The sequence below is a fragment of the Leptosomus discolor genome, chromosome 4 (assembly GCF_034619465.1).
Source record: "Leptosomus discolor isolate bLepDis1 chromosome 4, bLepDis1.hap2, whole genome shotgun sequence".
Lineage (NCBI taxonomy): Eukaryota > Metazoa > Chordata > Aves > Leptosomiformes > Leptosomidae > Leptosomus > Leptosomus discolor.
In genome coordinates, this window is record NC_141394.1 from 56,657,708 (window position 1) to 56,672,547 (window position 14,840).

The 14,840-nt window shown below is 39.8% G+C and overlaps 1 protein-coding gene across 2 annotated transcripts; it reads right to left on the bottom strand.

Moving 5' to 3' along the window:
- Positions 1-4,463: 4,463 nt before the first annotated feature.
- On the bottom strand, positions 4,464-14,080 carry TMEM33 (transmembrane protein 33). 2 transcript variants are annotated; one of them, XM_086464040.1, is made up of 9 exons: positions 14,057-14,080; positions 13,887-13,951; positions 12,679-12,773; positions 12,055-12,242; positions 11,024-11,091; positions 9,584-9,717; positions 7,588-7,671; positions 6,172-6,238; positions 4,464-5,144 (listed from the first exon to the last, which is right to left on the bottom strand). In XM_086464040.1, exons 2-9 carry the CDS (start codon positions 13,941-13,943, stop codon positions 5,091-5,093), a joined length of 747 nt encoding a protein of 248 aa, XP_086320166.1. In that variant the 5' UTR covers positions 13,944-13,951; positions 14,057-14,080; the 3' UTR covers positions 4,464-5,090. The 2 variants fall into 2 exon arrangements, with proteins under 2 accessions (XP_086320166.1, XP_086320165.1); XM_086464039.1 differs by having other exon boundaries at positions 5,105-6,238.
- Positions 14,081-14,840: the final 760 nt, after the last annotated feature.

The window sequence follows — 14,840 nt, forward strand, 5'->3', positions numbered from 1 at the left end:
TTACATTTCTACCTTTGTGAAAACTAGTTGATATTGCTTTAACTCTTTGATATAATCTAGCCCTGCACCTTTGTAATTTCTGATTTTCAGCTTAATTTTCCTGTCAAATCTCTCAACCAAATGACGCACCACCTTCATCCAACATACCCTTGCTCTTCACACTGGCAAAGGTGCACAAGTGAACATTCATAGGAATGCACACAGCAAACAAATACCATGACCTGCACATGTTCTCAAGGAAACCAGTTTCCTCACCCCAGGCAGGTGTCCGGACTGCGGCAACACTTCACTCGCCTCGTAAGCAAGATATCATGGTCAGGCACATGGAAACCAGGATAAAGGGAGAGGAACTCAAATGAACCCTTGCTTTCTTTTAAGAGCAAAGTCTTTCACGGTTCCTCAGAATACAATCCACAATACTGCTTCTACAAAACCACAGCTGTATGGTGGTAGCCAGCTGTGGTAGAATAAAGCCCATCTGGCTGACACTGGGGTTGAACGGAAGTCAGCTATTTAACATGTCATCACAAATGAGCTAAGCCTAGCCCACAAGAGGAGGGTAACATAGGGTCACGTCATTAACACCACGTTTACAATTCTGCTTACTAGTTGCAAAACAAATTATTATTAATATAAATTCCAAGTAAGCAAGCTCTAGCTATGTCTTGTTTTCAGTTCAGCAGTGGCACTTATTTCAGTAGCGGGAATGTAATCATAGTCACAAAGTAACCCACTGTAAGATTAAAGGGACAGGACTCCTACCAAAACACAGGTGTACAGTCAACTTTCTCTAACACCTGCACTGAAAATATGGCAGTAAACTGAGCGCTTAGGTAATTTTTTCACAGGACTTGGTGTTACCTATGCTATGTGTAAAGCACAATAGCTCAAATGACTTCAAGACAGGGATCAGCTTTTTTTTTTTTGGTTTTAATATACAGCTTAATCTTCCTTTTTCTCTAGAAAAAGCAAATGAGAAGCTGCAGTACCTCTCTGCATCCTGCACTATTCTAAACACAAAACCCAAAACACAATACCCAACACACACCTAGAACATTTAACATGGAAAGCTGTTGGTCAGTAACTCAAACTCGGAGATTTGAACTTAAACTTTAAGTGCTGTTTTGAAACACAACACTGGTAATATTTTAAATCCAGAAAAAAACCTATACAATTTGATTTCAAGAATATCAACAAAACCATAGCTGTATCAATACAGAAAACAATTTAATTTGTTTTGAAATAAATATTTGCCATACAAAGCACATACAGTGAAAAAGGGTCACAATAAATTACAAATGGAGATACTGGCTCATTCACTGAGAAAAACCCTTGATATTTCCAATTTCATACCATCAAATTTATCATTCTTGCTGATTTAAGCACAGCACTAAACAAATATGGATCCCAGTGCTTTCTTTCACAGGTACTAGCATGGATAATTTACTGCAGTGATCCAATTTGAAAATCAGTAGGGACCAGTAAATCGCTGCATAAAAGAAAGAGCGAATGAGGTGCTTTTTCCTTAGTGTCAGCAGCCTGTGATTATTATGTTTATTAGATTTTCTTGAAAGGGCTTCACACTTTCTCAAATATGCAGGAGAACTATATTTCCCCTCTGAGCCCTTATATTAGCATTTTGTGCCTCAGTCCTTGAATACAAGTAAAAGATGAATTTTTCAATTAATTTTAGAAGTTTGTACCATCTGGACAGCACAGAACTAAGCAATGAAACTCCCTTACCTGCACAATACCTTCTATTATCACAGAGCTAGCTACTGCAGAAGAGTTAATAAGTAATGCTGACATTTTATGAAAAAGATATTTTTCAATCCGCATTTAAGATTAAATTCAATTACATTATCCATACTGATAACGCATCTTTGAAATAAAGGATTGCTCAAGGTTCTATCCTTACAAGGTGATTTAAAACAGCTGACTTCCTGTGATTTTAAGAAAATTATCACACAATAAGTTACAGTACAAAGGTACACTAACCAACTTCAGTATATATTGTTTAGCCACAAATATTTGCACTGCAGCAACTAAAAATTTTAGACAATTAAAACAGATCAGCATACCCTACTAACACCTAGCATGCAAGTGCTTGCTATCTTATTCTGTTGCATTATTTTTCCTCACCAGAAAAATGACAATACCAAGGGCCACAACTAGCTCTTGCACATGGGAATCAATTTTTGACACCGCATTAAACACGCTGTTCTAGCGCAATGGTCTTTGCTACCCTTAACCTGAGCACCATAAGGTACAGTACTTATTGAAACTGTTTAAGCAGCAGTTAGCATCATTTTGGAAACAGGACCAAGAAGTCATATGCGGTGTAGAAACAAGTCACAGTTCCCTCTGGATGCTTTTCCAATTTTTTCTATCTCCTGCTCTGCCAGAGCTCTTGCATCACCTCAGGCAAGTGGTCTTTCCTTCCATGCCTCAGTTCCTGTCTGTAAAATGGGCAAGAACTGTGTTTCCTTAATTAAAAAGGCATCTGTACAGCAAATGTTGCAATACTGGTGCCTAACAATAAAAAGGTCCAACACAGACTGTACAAAATAACCAGCTACATTATTTGTTTGGACAGTACTATCACAAACCATTCGAATAAATAGTGGCTCATGATTGTAATACATTTTAAAAAATCCTTAGAACATGTAACTTAAATATTAACAGATATTGCTCCCCTTGAGCATCCATCAAAGAGGGAAGCAAAACAAAACTGACATCAGACAAACGACAATAAAAGTAAAAAATGAAATAAAAGACAAAAAAGGATGGCTGCATTAGTGAATTACTTTGTGCGTAAGAAATCCCAACCGGCATTAGCTACTCCAACAGACCCAGTGGTTTGTTGCTTTATTTATTATTACTTACTATTATTTATTTATTATTACCTATTATTATCCAGTGGACCTGATGCTTTATTTATCTACAGGTAAGAACACACAAATCTTACACTGCAGGTCACTCCTACAGCAAGCTTGTGTACAGCAAGGGGTAGGTCTACCCACAGAGTCTATGCAACAGCACTAAATTACAAAAGCTAAGACAATAAAAAACCCACCAACCACCAGTGTGATTTATACCAGCGGAAACAATTACATTAGGTAATTGGATTTTGTCCTTTCAGTAGGATAAAAACTCCTCTGCTTCACATTTGGGGTTGGCAGGCATTTTATGGTCAGTTGCAAAATTTCTCTACTACCACAGACTTCTGTTACAGCCTCTGCATCACAGCTAGCCATTGACAGCATGAACATACAGTTCTTTTCACCAGGAAAACCGCAAGCTATCAGGACACAACCAGCATTTCATGTGTTTAATTTAATCGTTAGTATAGAAACAATCACAAACTGTGGTGAGGAAGCAAGCACAAGGACAGAATGTTTTTGCCAGCATTGAGGAAACTAGCATTATCACTCAGGCAGCCTAAAGGTTGCAGTAAAAATCAAAGTTGATGCTGAGTGCAGGTCAGTTGCCCTATTTATTTTGCTTGGAAGTTATTCTTACCCCATTTTTCCATATTTTCTTGGCACAGAGGCAAGTTTTACCAGGCCACAAGTAAAATCCAGGCCTCATTTGTCAAGCAACTCCTTGCAAAGCCAAGAACGTACTACTAGCCAAATCAAATAAAATCCCATTTATGGAACATCATCCTCCTCTTGATCCATTTTTAAGACCTAATAGGAAGAGTTAACAAGAAACTCAGTATCCACATATAAGCTCTACTTCATGGCGTTGTCTTCTAACTCTCTACTTACTGAAATTTCATTCACTCATTCCTTTCAATCTTCCTCATCCATTCAGAGTTGGATCTCAAGACTTGCATCCTTCAGTTACAGTTGCAACACATCAGATCCAATACATCAGATCCAATTTAGACTTCTAATTTAAAACAGCATACAATTAAAGGAACGGTAGACTGCACCCATAACAGCAGTCTTAGACCACAAAAATTTGCTCAGAAGTAACATGTTATTTTGCTTACAGTGATTACAAAAGTACTTATCTGCCTTCCACTCCCAGTATGGGGGACCGACTTAGACGACCAAATTAATTTTTACATCACAGTGGTGCAAAGAGCTGAACAGTCTGATGTCACCACTCAAAAGACATACCATGTAACATGAAAGAGGGTCTAGAATAGTGCTGAATAATTTAAATGGTAGTAAGTAGGTCTAGACTTCTGCTCTGATTAGATACCATTGCTGCAGTGCTTATTCTTGGGTTAAATTTTGCAGGAAAGATTAATAAGATTTTGCACTTCAGAAGGCAAAGATTGCATATAAAATAATTTAGAAACACACAAGACATTATGTCCCAATTCAGAAGCAGCAGTGGGAATATAAGAACATGCACACATACACACAGAACAGCATTCTGCTCAACTTCCAGGTTCAAGCATCAGTATGTTCTGTTAAAGAGAAAATAAGCTTGAAGAGCCTAGCAAGTTACATTTAACACTCCTTTTATTGCAGTAGAAATTTTAGTTTTTATAAAATCCTCAAATTACAGGATATACATATAGTGAATCTCATTGCAAGTCTTAGCAGCTGTAGAGCATTACTGCATGCAGTTGCTTCTGCAGTGTGCAAGTGCTCCATAAATAGCTAAACGCGTTCAGAGAGCAAGTAGTCAAAGAATATCATATTCAATTACCAACTGGTTCACCAGTACCAAGAGGTTGAGCAAAAAACCTGATCTAACAAACTAATACAACTGGAGAGTCTGAATGATATCCACATCACAAACAAGATAAATCAATAGTTACAGGAAAATACTTTGCTTCAAGACTGTTTTCAAAAGTGTTTCACATAAGATTTCTCTAATCAAGGAAGGGCAGTTAAGTACAGTGCTACAGAAGTTTACAAAAGGCCAATGAAACCCATTTAATTGTATGCAACCAGAATACTAACATTCACTACAGAAGATCAGGCAAATACTTTGCCTTGGATTTATGGAAAGAAGTTGTGTTCAGACAGGTAATATTCTTTTTCCAAGACCTACCTTTCAGCTGCTGGGTGAATGCATAATCAGCACTCAATACTCACTTCTGTAGTCATGACACTGTCTTCAGATCAGTCATCAAATGAATTCATGCCAAAAAATCCCACACCCATTTGTTTCAGAAGCTGCCTAAACAGGTGAGATCCTTTATGCAAATTTCCCATCACAATGAGAGTCTCAGAAACAGAGAACAATTTATCTAGAGCTAGCTACAGATTAATTTTCTAAAAAGCTGACATGCTTGAATTACTGCAGTCTCACATTCGTGTGGACACAAGAACAGATCTGCAATGATTCTGCAGAAGTTACTTCGTTTACATTGATTAGCTCACTTAAGAGATGGTTAAAAGTTTAAGTATTGCATCTTTGTCTGAAAAGCCTACAGGTCAGCAATTTGGCTTGGTAAAACATCTTGTTACGATAAGATAACCACACAGTTGTCCATGATCAGAGTCTTGAGATTTCTTCCAACAATGTAATGTACCACTATGTTACAAGGTAGAAACTTTGAAGAGTTCTTTTTAAGTAGTATTAATTAAAATAGCCTCTCCTTCAGATAAGGTGTTAACTACATCAGCTTGATGGATTTTAATCCCTTTGAATTTACAAAAGTGGGCCATGTTTTTACATTGATTATAGTAATTTAGACAAAATGGTTCTACGGATATGCAGAATACTGTCCAAAGTGTACTGCATAGGTATGTGTACCAACCGCTATCCACTGGACACATCCTACAGTAGCTATAGTTCCAACTAACATAAACCTACCAAGCACAGACTCCTTAAAGTTTTAATCAACCTCAAACAATCCTTGATTTCTAAAAAATCAATTCTGTATGACTGGGCATGTTTTGGATAGGAAGCAGCTACTTTTTTTCCCACCAATTAGCAATACAGTACAGTAATTTTAAGTTTCCATGACTTGCTTTTGATATGCTAAATTTCATATTATCTCCAAGAAAAGCATATACACTTTTTTTTTTAACACACAGCTTGGAGTGAGATCAGTGTAAAACCAGGAATTTATAATCATCAGCAGAAATACCAGCTGCTCATAATGTTCACAAAACACAAGTGCCTGAAAACTGGCTATGCAACAGTTGGTGCCAATCTGCTTATAAAGGAAATGCTGCTAAGGCATAGTCTTCTTACAAAAACAGGACACGAGGGCTTCATTATTAAGTGTTCAACAACAATCCTCAGCTCGGTGAAAAGAGTCCTGAAAAATCAGATTTAGAGAGAGTTTTAAAATCCCACAGCATTTATAAAAATTAAGTATCATCTAATCTATCTTTTTCATTCACTACTTTTCTCAATACCTCCCTATACTCTAGTTAACATGTTCTTTAGATCAACTGAGTTGCAGTATCTTGCAAGAACTTCAGAATCCTTGTCCTTTAAACATTAAAATGTTAATTAACTTTATTTCAGCAGCTTCCAGCTGAGGACAGATACAAAGACAGCAGAAAAATTCCACCTTCAAGCAAAAAACCCAAGAAAAACCACAACACCAAAAAAACACTATACAAAAAAAGAAAGAGTAATGCTTTATCAGAAAGAGTGTAAGGAGTTGGGAGGTAACTGCATTTGCGCTGCTTCTTGACAGAACACAAGAACCCTACACTCTAGAAGCAGCTATTAGAAGACAGACATGAGAAATAAAATCCTTAAAACTACATAAATGCTAGCAGAACACCTTGGATAAGCTACTTCCATTGAAAGTTAGTTTTAGTATTGCACAACTCAAATTATTTTTAGATTCCAAAGTAGCAAAGTGCCTTTATAGATTTTTTTTTTTAGTTAAAAAATACATGTACTAAGAACAACTGATTTCTTACAAAATATTAGGGAATAGGAGGAAATTAAGTTCATGGTTCTCAGACCTGTCTTTGCATACCATGGTAGTCAAAGCCACTTCCTTGGTACTTTAGCAAACCATTTTCTAATTGGGTAGTGATCAGACTGGAAAGTATGTTCCCAAAATCTTACACTATGCAACGCTTGTCATAAGGAAAGCTCTGAGAAAGCACTGACCTGAGCAAACCCTCACAGAAATATCTACAGTTTCAAATTTTAAAGCAATAGTATTGGCTTGACCAACTGCAAACAAAATTCAGTAAAGCAAAATTAGCCTGACTTACGAATTTAAAGGGAGGCAAGATCATCCGTTTTCTGTCAACATTACACAAGTTCATAAATGCTTGTTCATGTATAGACTTAGCCTCAGATAGGCATAGAATCTAAAAATAAGGTTATCTTTCTGGTAAATGGTTGCAGAACAATTAAAAAACTTTCTCCCAAAGCACAGTTTTAATTATGCAAGCATGTTCTGAAAGCTCCTGTTCAAGGATGGTGGTATATTTCAGAAAAGTTCAGTTACATAAATGTAACCTTGAACCAGCTGATTGTTGGGGTTTTTTTTTAGCATCCAGGTGCATTCCACATTCTATAATTACCAGTTGCAGATTCAGTATTACAAGTTATGCACTCATTTTAGAATGAAAAATTTATGAATGCCGAAACACTATGCAGTTAAACATTAACTTCCAAAATCAATTTAAGGCTTACCGACAGTATGGATTTCGCCGAGAGGAGTAACGTAATGTAAGAAATCTATAGTAAATGAACGGCTGGAGCAGACTCCCTTGCCCACTGAAAAAGAATAGAGAAGTAGAGCTTAATACTGACAAAAAAAAAAAAATCAGGACTTTTCCTATTAAAAGCAAGCAAACCACTTAGGCTCAAAAAAAAGCTAGACTGGGGTCACATTGCTTCAGATAATCTAGATCTGAGAAGTAGTACATAACCATACACTCATGAAAGAAGAAACTTGCATTATGGAACAAAATTGCTCAATGAAGCAGTTGAAGCGCTGCTCTTGTATGGATTTTATATTTATGAAGGGTTTTTTTATATGCCTCATTTCAGGTGGTGGGCAAAGAATCACAGAAGTGATACTGGATGCCTGTTGAGTATTAAGAAAAAGCTTGCTGGTCAAACACAGAAATTGGCCGACATGAACAGCCCAGTTACAGTGAGCTTTTTCAGCTCTAATCATACCACTTTGAATATCTGGACCACTTTTCTAGTATCTTCATCAAAACTTCTCAGAACACACTGGAGGCTGTTACAGATGTACTGAGATATTAATGCCAAGCTGATACCAAACCATTTCAGTTACACTGAAATCAGGTTTTGATACTTTGCAAAGCTGCTGTTTCACACAATGGTGCTGTAAAATAGTGAAAGCGTAGCATTCAAACAATACATAGCAGACCACAGAAATGCCATAAGTTTAATTTTAATGACTAATCTTCTTTATGTAATACAATATTAAAAAGCTCTGGTTGAACTTGACAGTTACAGTAATTACAGCTCCTTCAAGTATGAGCAGTATCTTTACCCAGAAGAAAAAACATAAAGTGAAAAGGAAAGTGAGCTATAGGAGGGGGAAAAGAAGAAATCTTGCACCTGTACAGTATTTACAAGCAATTTAACATGCTAAAACAGTTTAAAGAATATTCTCACAATAGCTGCATTTAACCACTACACAGTTTTAAAGTCTGGTATATGATCTTTTATAAGCTTCAGTATCTACCAGCTGACATATCAAGTATCAACGCTTCACATGCTAAATTCTCCAGAGAGAGAAGGGAAAAAATTCTCAAAAAGAGAAGTTTAAAGAACTCTAAAGTTTCAGATACTGGATACAGAGTCTATCTGTCAGTTGGTAAGTGGCCTTAAATGAAATGGAACCCTTCAGGGCTGAAGCACTGAAGTGTTCAGCTGACATACAAACGATAAAGACAAATTATGCATTCTATCAACTTCCAAGAAGATAAAGCCTCCCTTCTGCTGCCTGTGAGACCACTCAAGACAAATGCTCTCACTGTGCTATGACTTGTATCGAACAAAGGGTGTTATTCCCCCTCCAAATATTAAAAGGCAATGACCCAAACTTCAGTGACTGGCAGGTCATTATGCCTATATGACTTCAGTAGGATTCCAACATGCATATGCTCAAGATCCCTAAAATTAATTCAACAGGCTATACAGCAGGCAAAACCAAATGGAATAAAAAAAAAAGACAAGGGTCACTGGTCAGAAGTAACACAGGAGAGGACATAAACTACTCCTGCTTGCATACTTGTAGTACAATGAAATTTCATGCCACTTAAATTTCTGTATTTAGTATTAAAGAAAAAATATTTCACCTTCAGTGAAGATGAAGATCTTAATATTCTATTACACTGACCAAAATTAAGCTTACTGCACAATGCAGGAGAACACAAGTTACAGGCCTGAAAAACATTGATTTGACCCAACAATGTCACCCATGCTACAAAAGTGAAGGGATTTTGGTGCTCAGTTATGTCAGAGTGAATGCTTTTTGATTTCATGATGCTCCAACTTGAGAAGTCTAGGCATCAAATGAATTTAAGTTCAAGCCTTGGTCAGCCAGAACCATACAAACAGAGATCTGTGACCCACAGAGAACTAAACTGCAAAAAGTAATCTTGTGTAGAAAGTTTCCAATTCTGAAAACATTTATGGTAATTCTTACCTGAAGAGCATAAAAACTGTAGCTGGCATCAGGAAAATTTCATTGCAAGCAATGAATTTTAGAATATTCTGTTGATTAGCATTCAGTTTCTCCAAAAGATTTCTCAGAAAGGGCAGACTGTTTGAACTTCGCGCCTTTAAAGAAGAAAAAAGATTGCCAGAAAACATACAAGTCACACTATCTTCTCTAGCCCAAAGAAATCAAAATACTAACAATTATAATTTACAACTCATCTCAGCATTTTAAGACTAGATCCTTTACAGGTATTGAGATTAGTATACCAAAAAAAAAAACCCACCGGAAGCTTGGAACTCCATAATTACATAGAGTTCAATTAAAAACATGAGGTGTTAGAATTCCCTCACCCACCCATTTTAGGTTCAACTGCATGGAGATGGCCACAAGCCTTATTCTGCCCACTAGTAGGAAGTGCCTGTGGTAGCAGGGTAGCCCCATTGGGAACACCAGGCCAGAGTTACATTAAGCTGCACAAGGCAGTTCACCGAGCAGCAGGTCCAACCGGCAAGTATTTGGCTTGCTAGCCTCATCCTGCAATCTTTGTCATGGTTTAACCCCAGCCAGCAACTAAGCACCACACAGCTGCTTGCTCACTCCTCCCTCCTGGCAGGGGAGGAGAATCAGGAAAAAAGTAAAACTTATGGGTTGAGATAAGAAAAATTTAGTAACTAAAATAAAGTAGTACCAGTAATAACAATAAATTAATAAAAGAGAGAGAAACAAAGCCCAAGAAAAGGACAAGTGATGCACAATGCACTTGCTCGCCACCTGCTGAGCAATGCCCAAGCAGCGATCCATGTCCCCCTGACCCAGCCACCTCCCCCCAGTTATACACTGAGCGTGATGTCCTGTAGTACAGAACAGCCCTTTGGCCAGTTCGGGTCAGCTGTTCTGGCCACGCTCCCTCCCAGCTTCTTGTGCACCCGCTTGCTAGCGGAACACGGGAAACTGGAAAATCCTTCACCTAGGATAAGCGCTACTTAGCAACAACTAAAACATCACTGCGTTACCAACGTTATTCTCACACTAAATCCAGAACACAGCACTGCACCAGCTACTAGGAAGAAAATTAACTCCATCCCAGCCGAAACCAGGACAGTTATATTACGGCTGAAATAGAACATTACATTTCACAGGCTATGGTTGAGCTTGAAGAGACATGTCTTGTTCTAACTTAACTGTTACACAGCTTTTGCTTCCTTCAAAGAACTGCATTTGAAGAAAAATAACCGGTGTCAACTCCAACATAGCATTGAGTCATAAGAGGAGGAGGGGAGAAACAACAACAAAAAAGACAACAACTTCTGAGATTCCATACTACAGTTTCACTTCAACTCCTCTGGTGTAACTAAACCCTAGCTGTGACTCAAACTTGCTTATAAACCCCAAGAATACCAACAGTATCAATCGTATCATACTTACATCAAGAACCTTCTTTGTATAGGTGGCAGCATGAAGCAAAGAGAACAGCAGAACTGGAAAAATACTCACTGAAGCAAGTGATAAGGAAAATTATAGGCTGCACAAGTGCTTCATTTCTCAGTGATGTTACACTAACACACAAGCCAAAGCTTGATGGCTCTTTGCACGAGGTTGGTTGGAACGACCTATACTGGATTAAGACATGTATATGTCTAATATATGTATTTATAGCTCTTTGCTATCCATTTTTATTAAGTTCAAAATGTGTGGGCAGGCAGGCATGCAAAAGTACAACATACATCATTACACACCAGTGCATTTCTACTGAAATGCATTCTTTCTATATGAAAGACACGTGTGAGTTTACTACTTAAAATCTATCAAATACATATAGTCACAATATCTTTTTTTAAGAGATGCTATAAAATGCATTTCTTTACCAAATAACATGCGGTTGCCAGCCATTCAGATTTTGGAGAGTAAGAACATAGACATTCCTCTATCAAAGACATTTTAAGAGTAGGACATTAAGCATACATAGAAAGCGGCACAAAGAAAAGTCAGTTCTTACATGCCACCTTTGACAAGACACAGGAGTAAGTCTTTTTGGCAGACTTTATAGACAGTTTAATAACTTATCTGAAAAAGCTACTACTAAGTACTTGTCCCTCTACATGACATATGTCCTACTTACAGTGAGGAGTCATATATAAACCCCGTACTGGTAATAAATGAAAGTTACCAACTTCCCAAAGTATCACTTGAGGCTGGTTATAAAATCCACAGAACTTAAGTCTCAGGAAAAGAAAATCTAAGTAGCCAGAGACTGCAGTGCACTAGTTACAGAGGTGATTAACCTGAATATGGATCAATCAACATAAGCCTCTCCTACTACATACAGTATGTTCTATGAATAGCAAATATTCTAGTTTGAACTACTTTTTCAAATCATGGTACAGGCGAGGGAAAAAAAATAGCAAGTTTTTAAGGTACTTAAAAACATTATCAGGATGACACAAAGTAAAGGATACTTGTAACAGGGTAGGAATTCACAAAGATAAGGGAGTACAACAGGTAGTGGCAGCTGTCCTCCAGCAAAGCCTGGGCCAGAAACGCCCTGCTAAGCTGAAAGTGTGGTAGCCTTTGGTGTAGCCGGAGGGCACTAGTAAGAGCATTGGCCAGCAAGGCACGCTGATAAAAGCTTGCTGCTTCATGCAACCTGCAAATCACAGAGGAGATGTTACCATATGAACCAAGCCCCTGCTAAGAAGCCTTCCACTCTTGAGAATTGCATCACAATTGCACAACACCTGAAGTATTTCTATTATCACACAGAAGCACTATCACCAAAATACAACCCAAAAACTGGTAACACTGACTTACTGCAGGTGCCAAAGGTAAAACAACTCAATATATTAGTCCATAACTACACATAAAAACATGCATCTGCCACTACTTTGCAGTTGCTCAACACATTTCCCAAACAGATATAAAAGCATTCTGAACTAATCTAAAACCTGTAAACTGTTCTGACAAAAAGCATCCAAGTAAACTGAACAACAGAAATTTACCCTTACATGAAGAACAACTCTATGAAAATGAGTGTAGTTACTTTGTAAATTTTTAATACTATTTTGCAGTATTACAATACGTACCCCAGAAGAGGCAGGACAAATAAAGCTGAGCAGTAAACTGTGAACAAGCGGGAAATCCACATTGCTGTATCCAACTTGTTAGCCATGAGAAATTGCTATATTAAAAGAAAAGAAAAAACCCAACCCCCACAGAAGTTGGTATCTTATTATTTGCATACAATGATCATTCTCCCCTTCTATATTAAATTGCAAGTCTTCCTCCAACCTTGAATAGAAGCAAATTATAGCTTGAAGCAAAAAGCATCTTTTTGTTCTGTGATTCTTGACTCATACGATGTTACTAATCAGATCAAAAATAGCCAGGCTTCCTCAGAACCAAAAGGCTCCTTTATACACTACAACCAAATAGAGTGGTAAGATCTCCTGTGGAAGCATTCTTCTATACAAACCAACCTCACGAGCAGCCAGCTTCAAATACGTTATCATGCAAGGTCTTTAGACCTGACTGATTTTTGCATTAAGGTTCCTTTCAGAATACACTGTACACACCTGGGTCTAAATCTCCACAGTTCTTACTGAGGGGAATAAAAAAAAGGGTCAAGTAAGGTTAGTGTAACTACATCATAAGGAAAGTGGCATCGTTTTGGCCTACATATTCTTGGCCTCCAAAAAGCTTTTAATAGCAATCTAGCACCTCTCCTGTTGTTGAGCTCTCCTTAACCACAGCCCTCTTCGCTCCCGATATAGTCCCCATACCAGAAAGGCTCTAACAAAACACAGCACACTTTTGGCTATTATGTGCCTAAGAGGCAAAACATCAACTTCCTTTTCACCTGAAAGGACTCAAAGTCTTTTTCCAAATTTGAACAGCTTTTGAGGAACGCTCTTTTATTCTATGTTCCTAGGCTCTTTCTATGGAAGCAACCCAACATTAACCTAACTAACCCGCAAGCATCCTCATATCACTATCTACTGTCTTACTTGCACAATATAACTACAGACATAGTCGCTGTCACACAGAATTAGTATGGGTCGAGACATCTGCAAGAACGGCGACGCAGCAACAGCACGTTTTCACTCGGAAAGCGAAAGAGCCGCTTGCCCCCGCACCCGGGCGGGCACCGGCCATACCGCGGCTCCAGCAGGGCCCTCCCAGCAGCACAAGGGCCGCCCGCGCTGCTGGACAAGCACCGCGGCCGGCCCAGGACCCTGACACCACCGCCCCGAGTCGGGCCTGCTCCCCGCCGCCGCGGCCGGGGGCTCCTTACCACGGCTCCGCCGCCGGCCCCGCCTTGCATGGGTCCATTCTGCGTGGAGTCCGCCATGGCCGCACCTGCGGGGAAGAGAAGAGCCTCAGCGGGGGCTGGGGCAGGGGCGGCGGCCTCCTCCCGAGCTCCCGGTCCCGATCCCGATCCCGGCCGGGCGGCCCCTGACCCACCGCAAGCGCCAAAGCACCGGCTGCCGCCGCCGCGCCCCCGCCGGATACAGGCGCACGTCGCTTCCGGCGGGGCCTGACGGACAATGTAGGCCCGGTGACGTCACGCGGCCTTGTTGGGAGCGGCGTGTGGTGGCCTCGGCCCCTCCCGGGAGCGGCACCCAAAATCGCGGAGTGCGTGTGCCAGGGCCAGGCCGCTGCGGGGGGAGACTCGCCCCCTCCGCCGGTGCGGCGCCCTGCCGGCCCCTGGGGCCCTGCCGCGCTCGGTAGGGCCTGTGCAGGGCTGCTGCTGCGTTGTGACAGTGGTGACGGTCCCAGCAGCGATGTCAGTGCTCGCTCCGGCGCTAGTCTGGGGAGTGTTTTGCGCACCAAGAGCCAAACAGGCTTTCCAGAACCATTTGGCGAGACACAGGCATAGTGCTGTGCGTCAGCAATGTAAACGGGAACTGTAAGGTCACGGGTCCCAGACAGGGCGCTCTCCGTTTCCCCAGTGCTGTGGTAGTACAGTGATGTCACACAAAAATGATGCAGTGGGCAAATTAAATAGCACACCACCTCATGCTGTGTCCATGTGTTCTGGTGTTACTGGTTCCCTATAATGTAAAAAGGCAAAAAAAGGTGCCTCTTCAGAGCGGTGTGTGTCCAAACATTCATACTGTAAGTGGTATTGCATCAAAACGAAGCAGCCTTGAAATAAGTTTCTGAAATCTTTGGCCAGTAATCATTAAACGTTAAAGCTAAGGAGCTTTAATCAAGTACATGTACATGATTGACAGGAGGACCGAGC

Excerpts from the sequence above, each read along its gene's own strand:
- TMEM33 (XM_086464039.1), bottom strand. The coding sequence starts at position 13,943 with ATGGCGGACTCCACGCAGAATGGACCCATGCAAGGCGGGGCCGGCGGC. Across the intron at positions 12,774-13,886 it reads GGGCCGGCGGCGGAGCCGTG|CAATTTCTCATGGCTAACAA; the intron begins GTAAGGAGCCCC and ends CTTTTAATATAG. Across the intron at positions 12,243-12,678 it reads TTTGTCCTGCCTCTTCTGGG|GTTGCATGAAGCAGCAAGCT; the intron begins GTACGTATTGTA and ends TGTGATTTGCAG.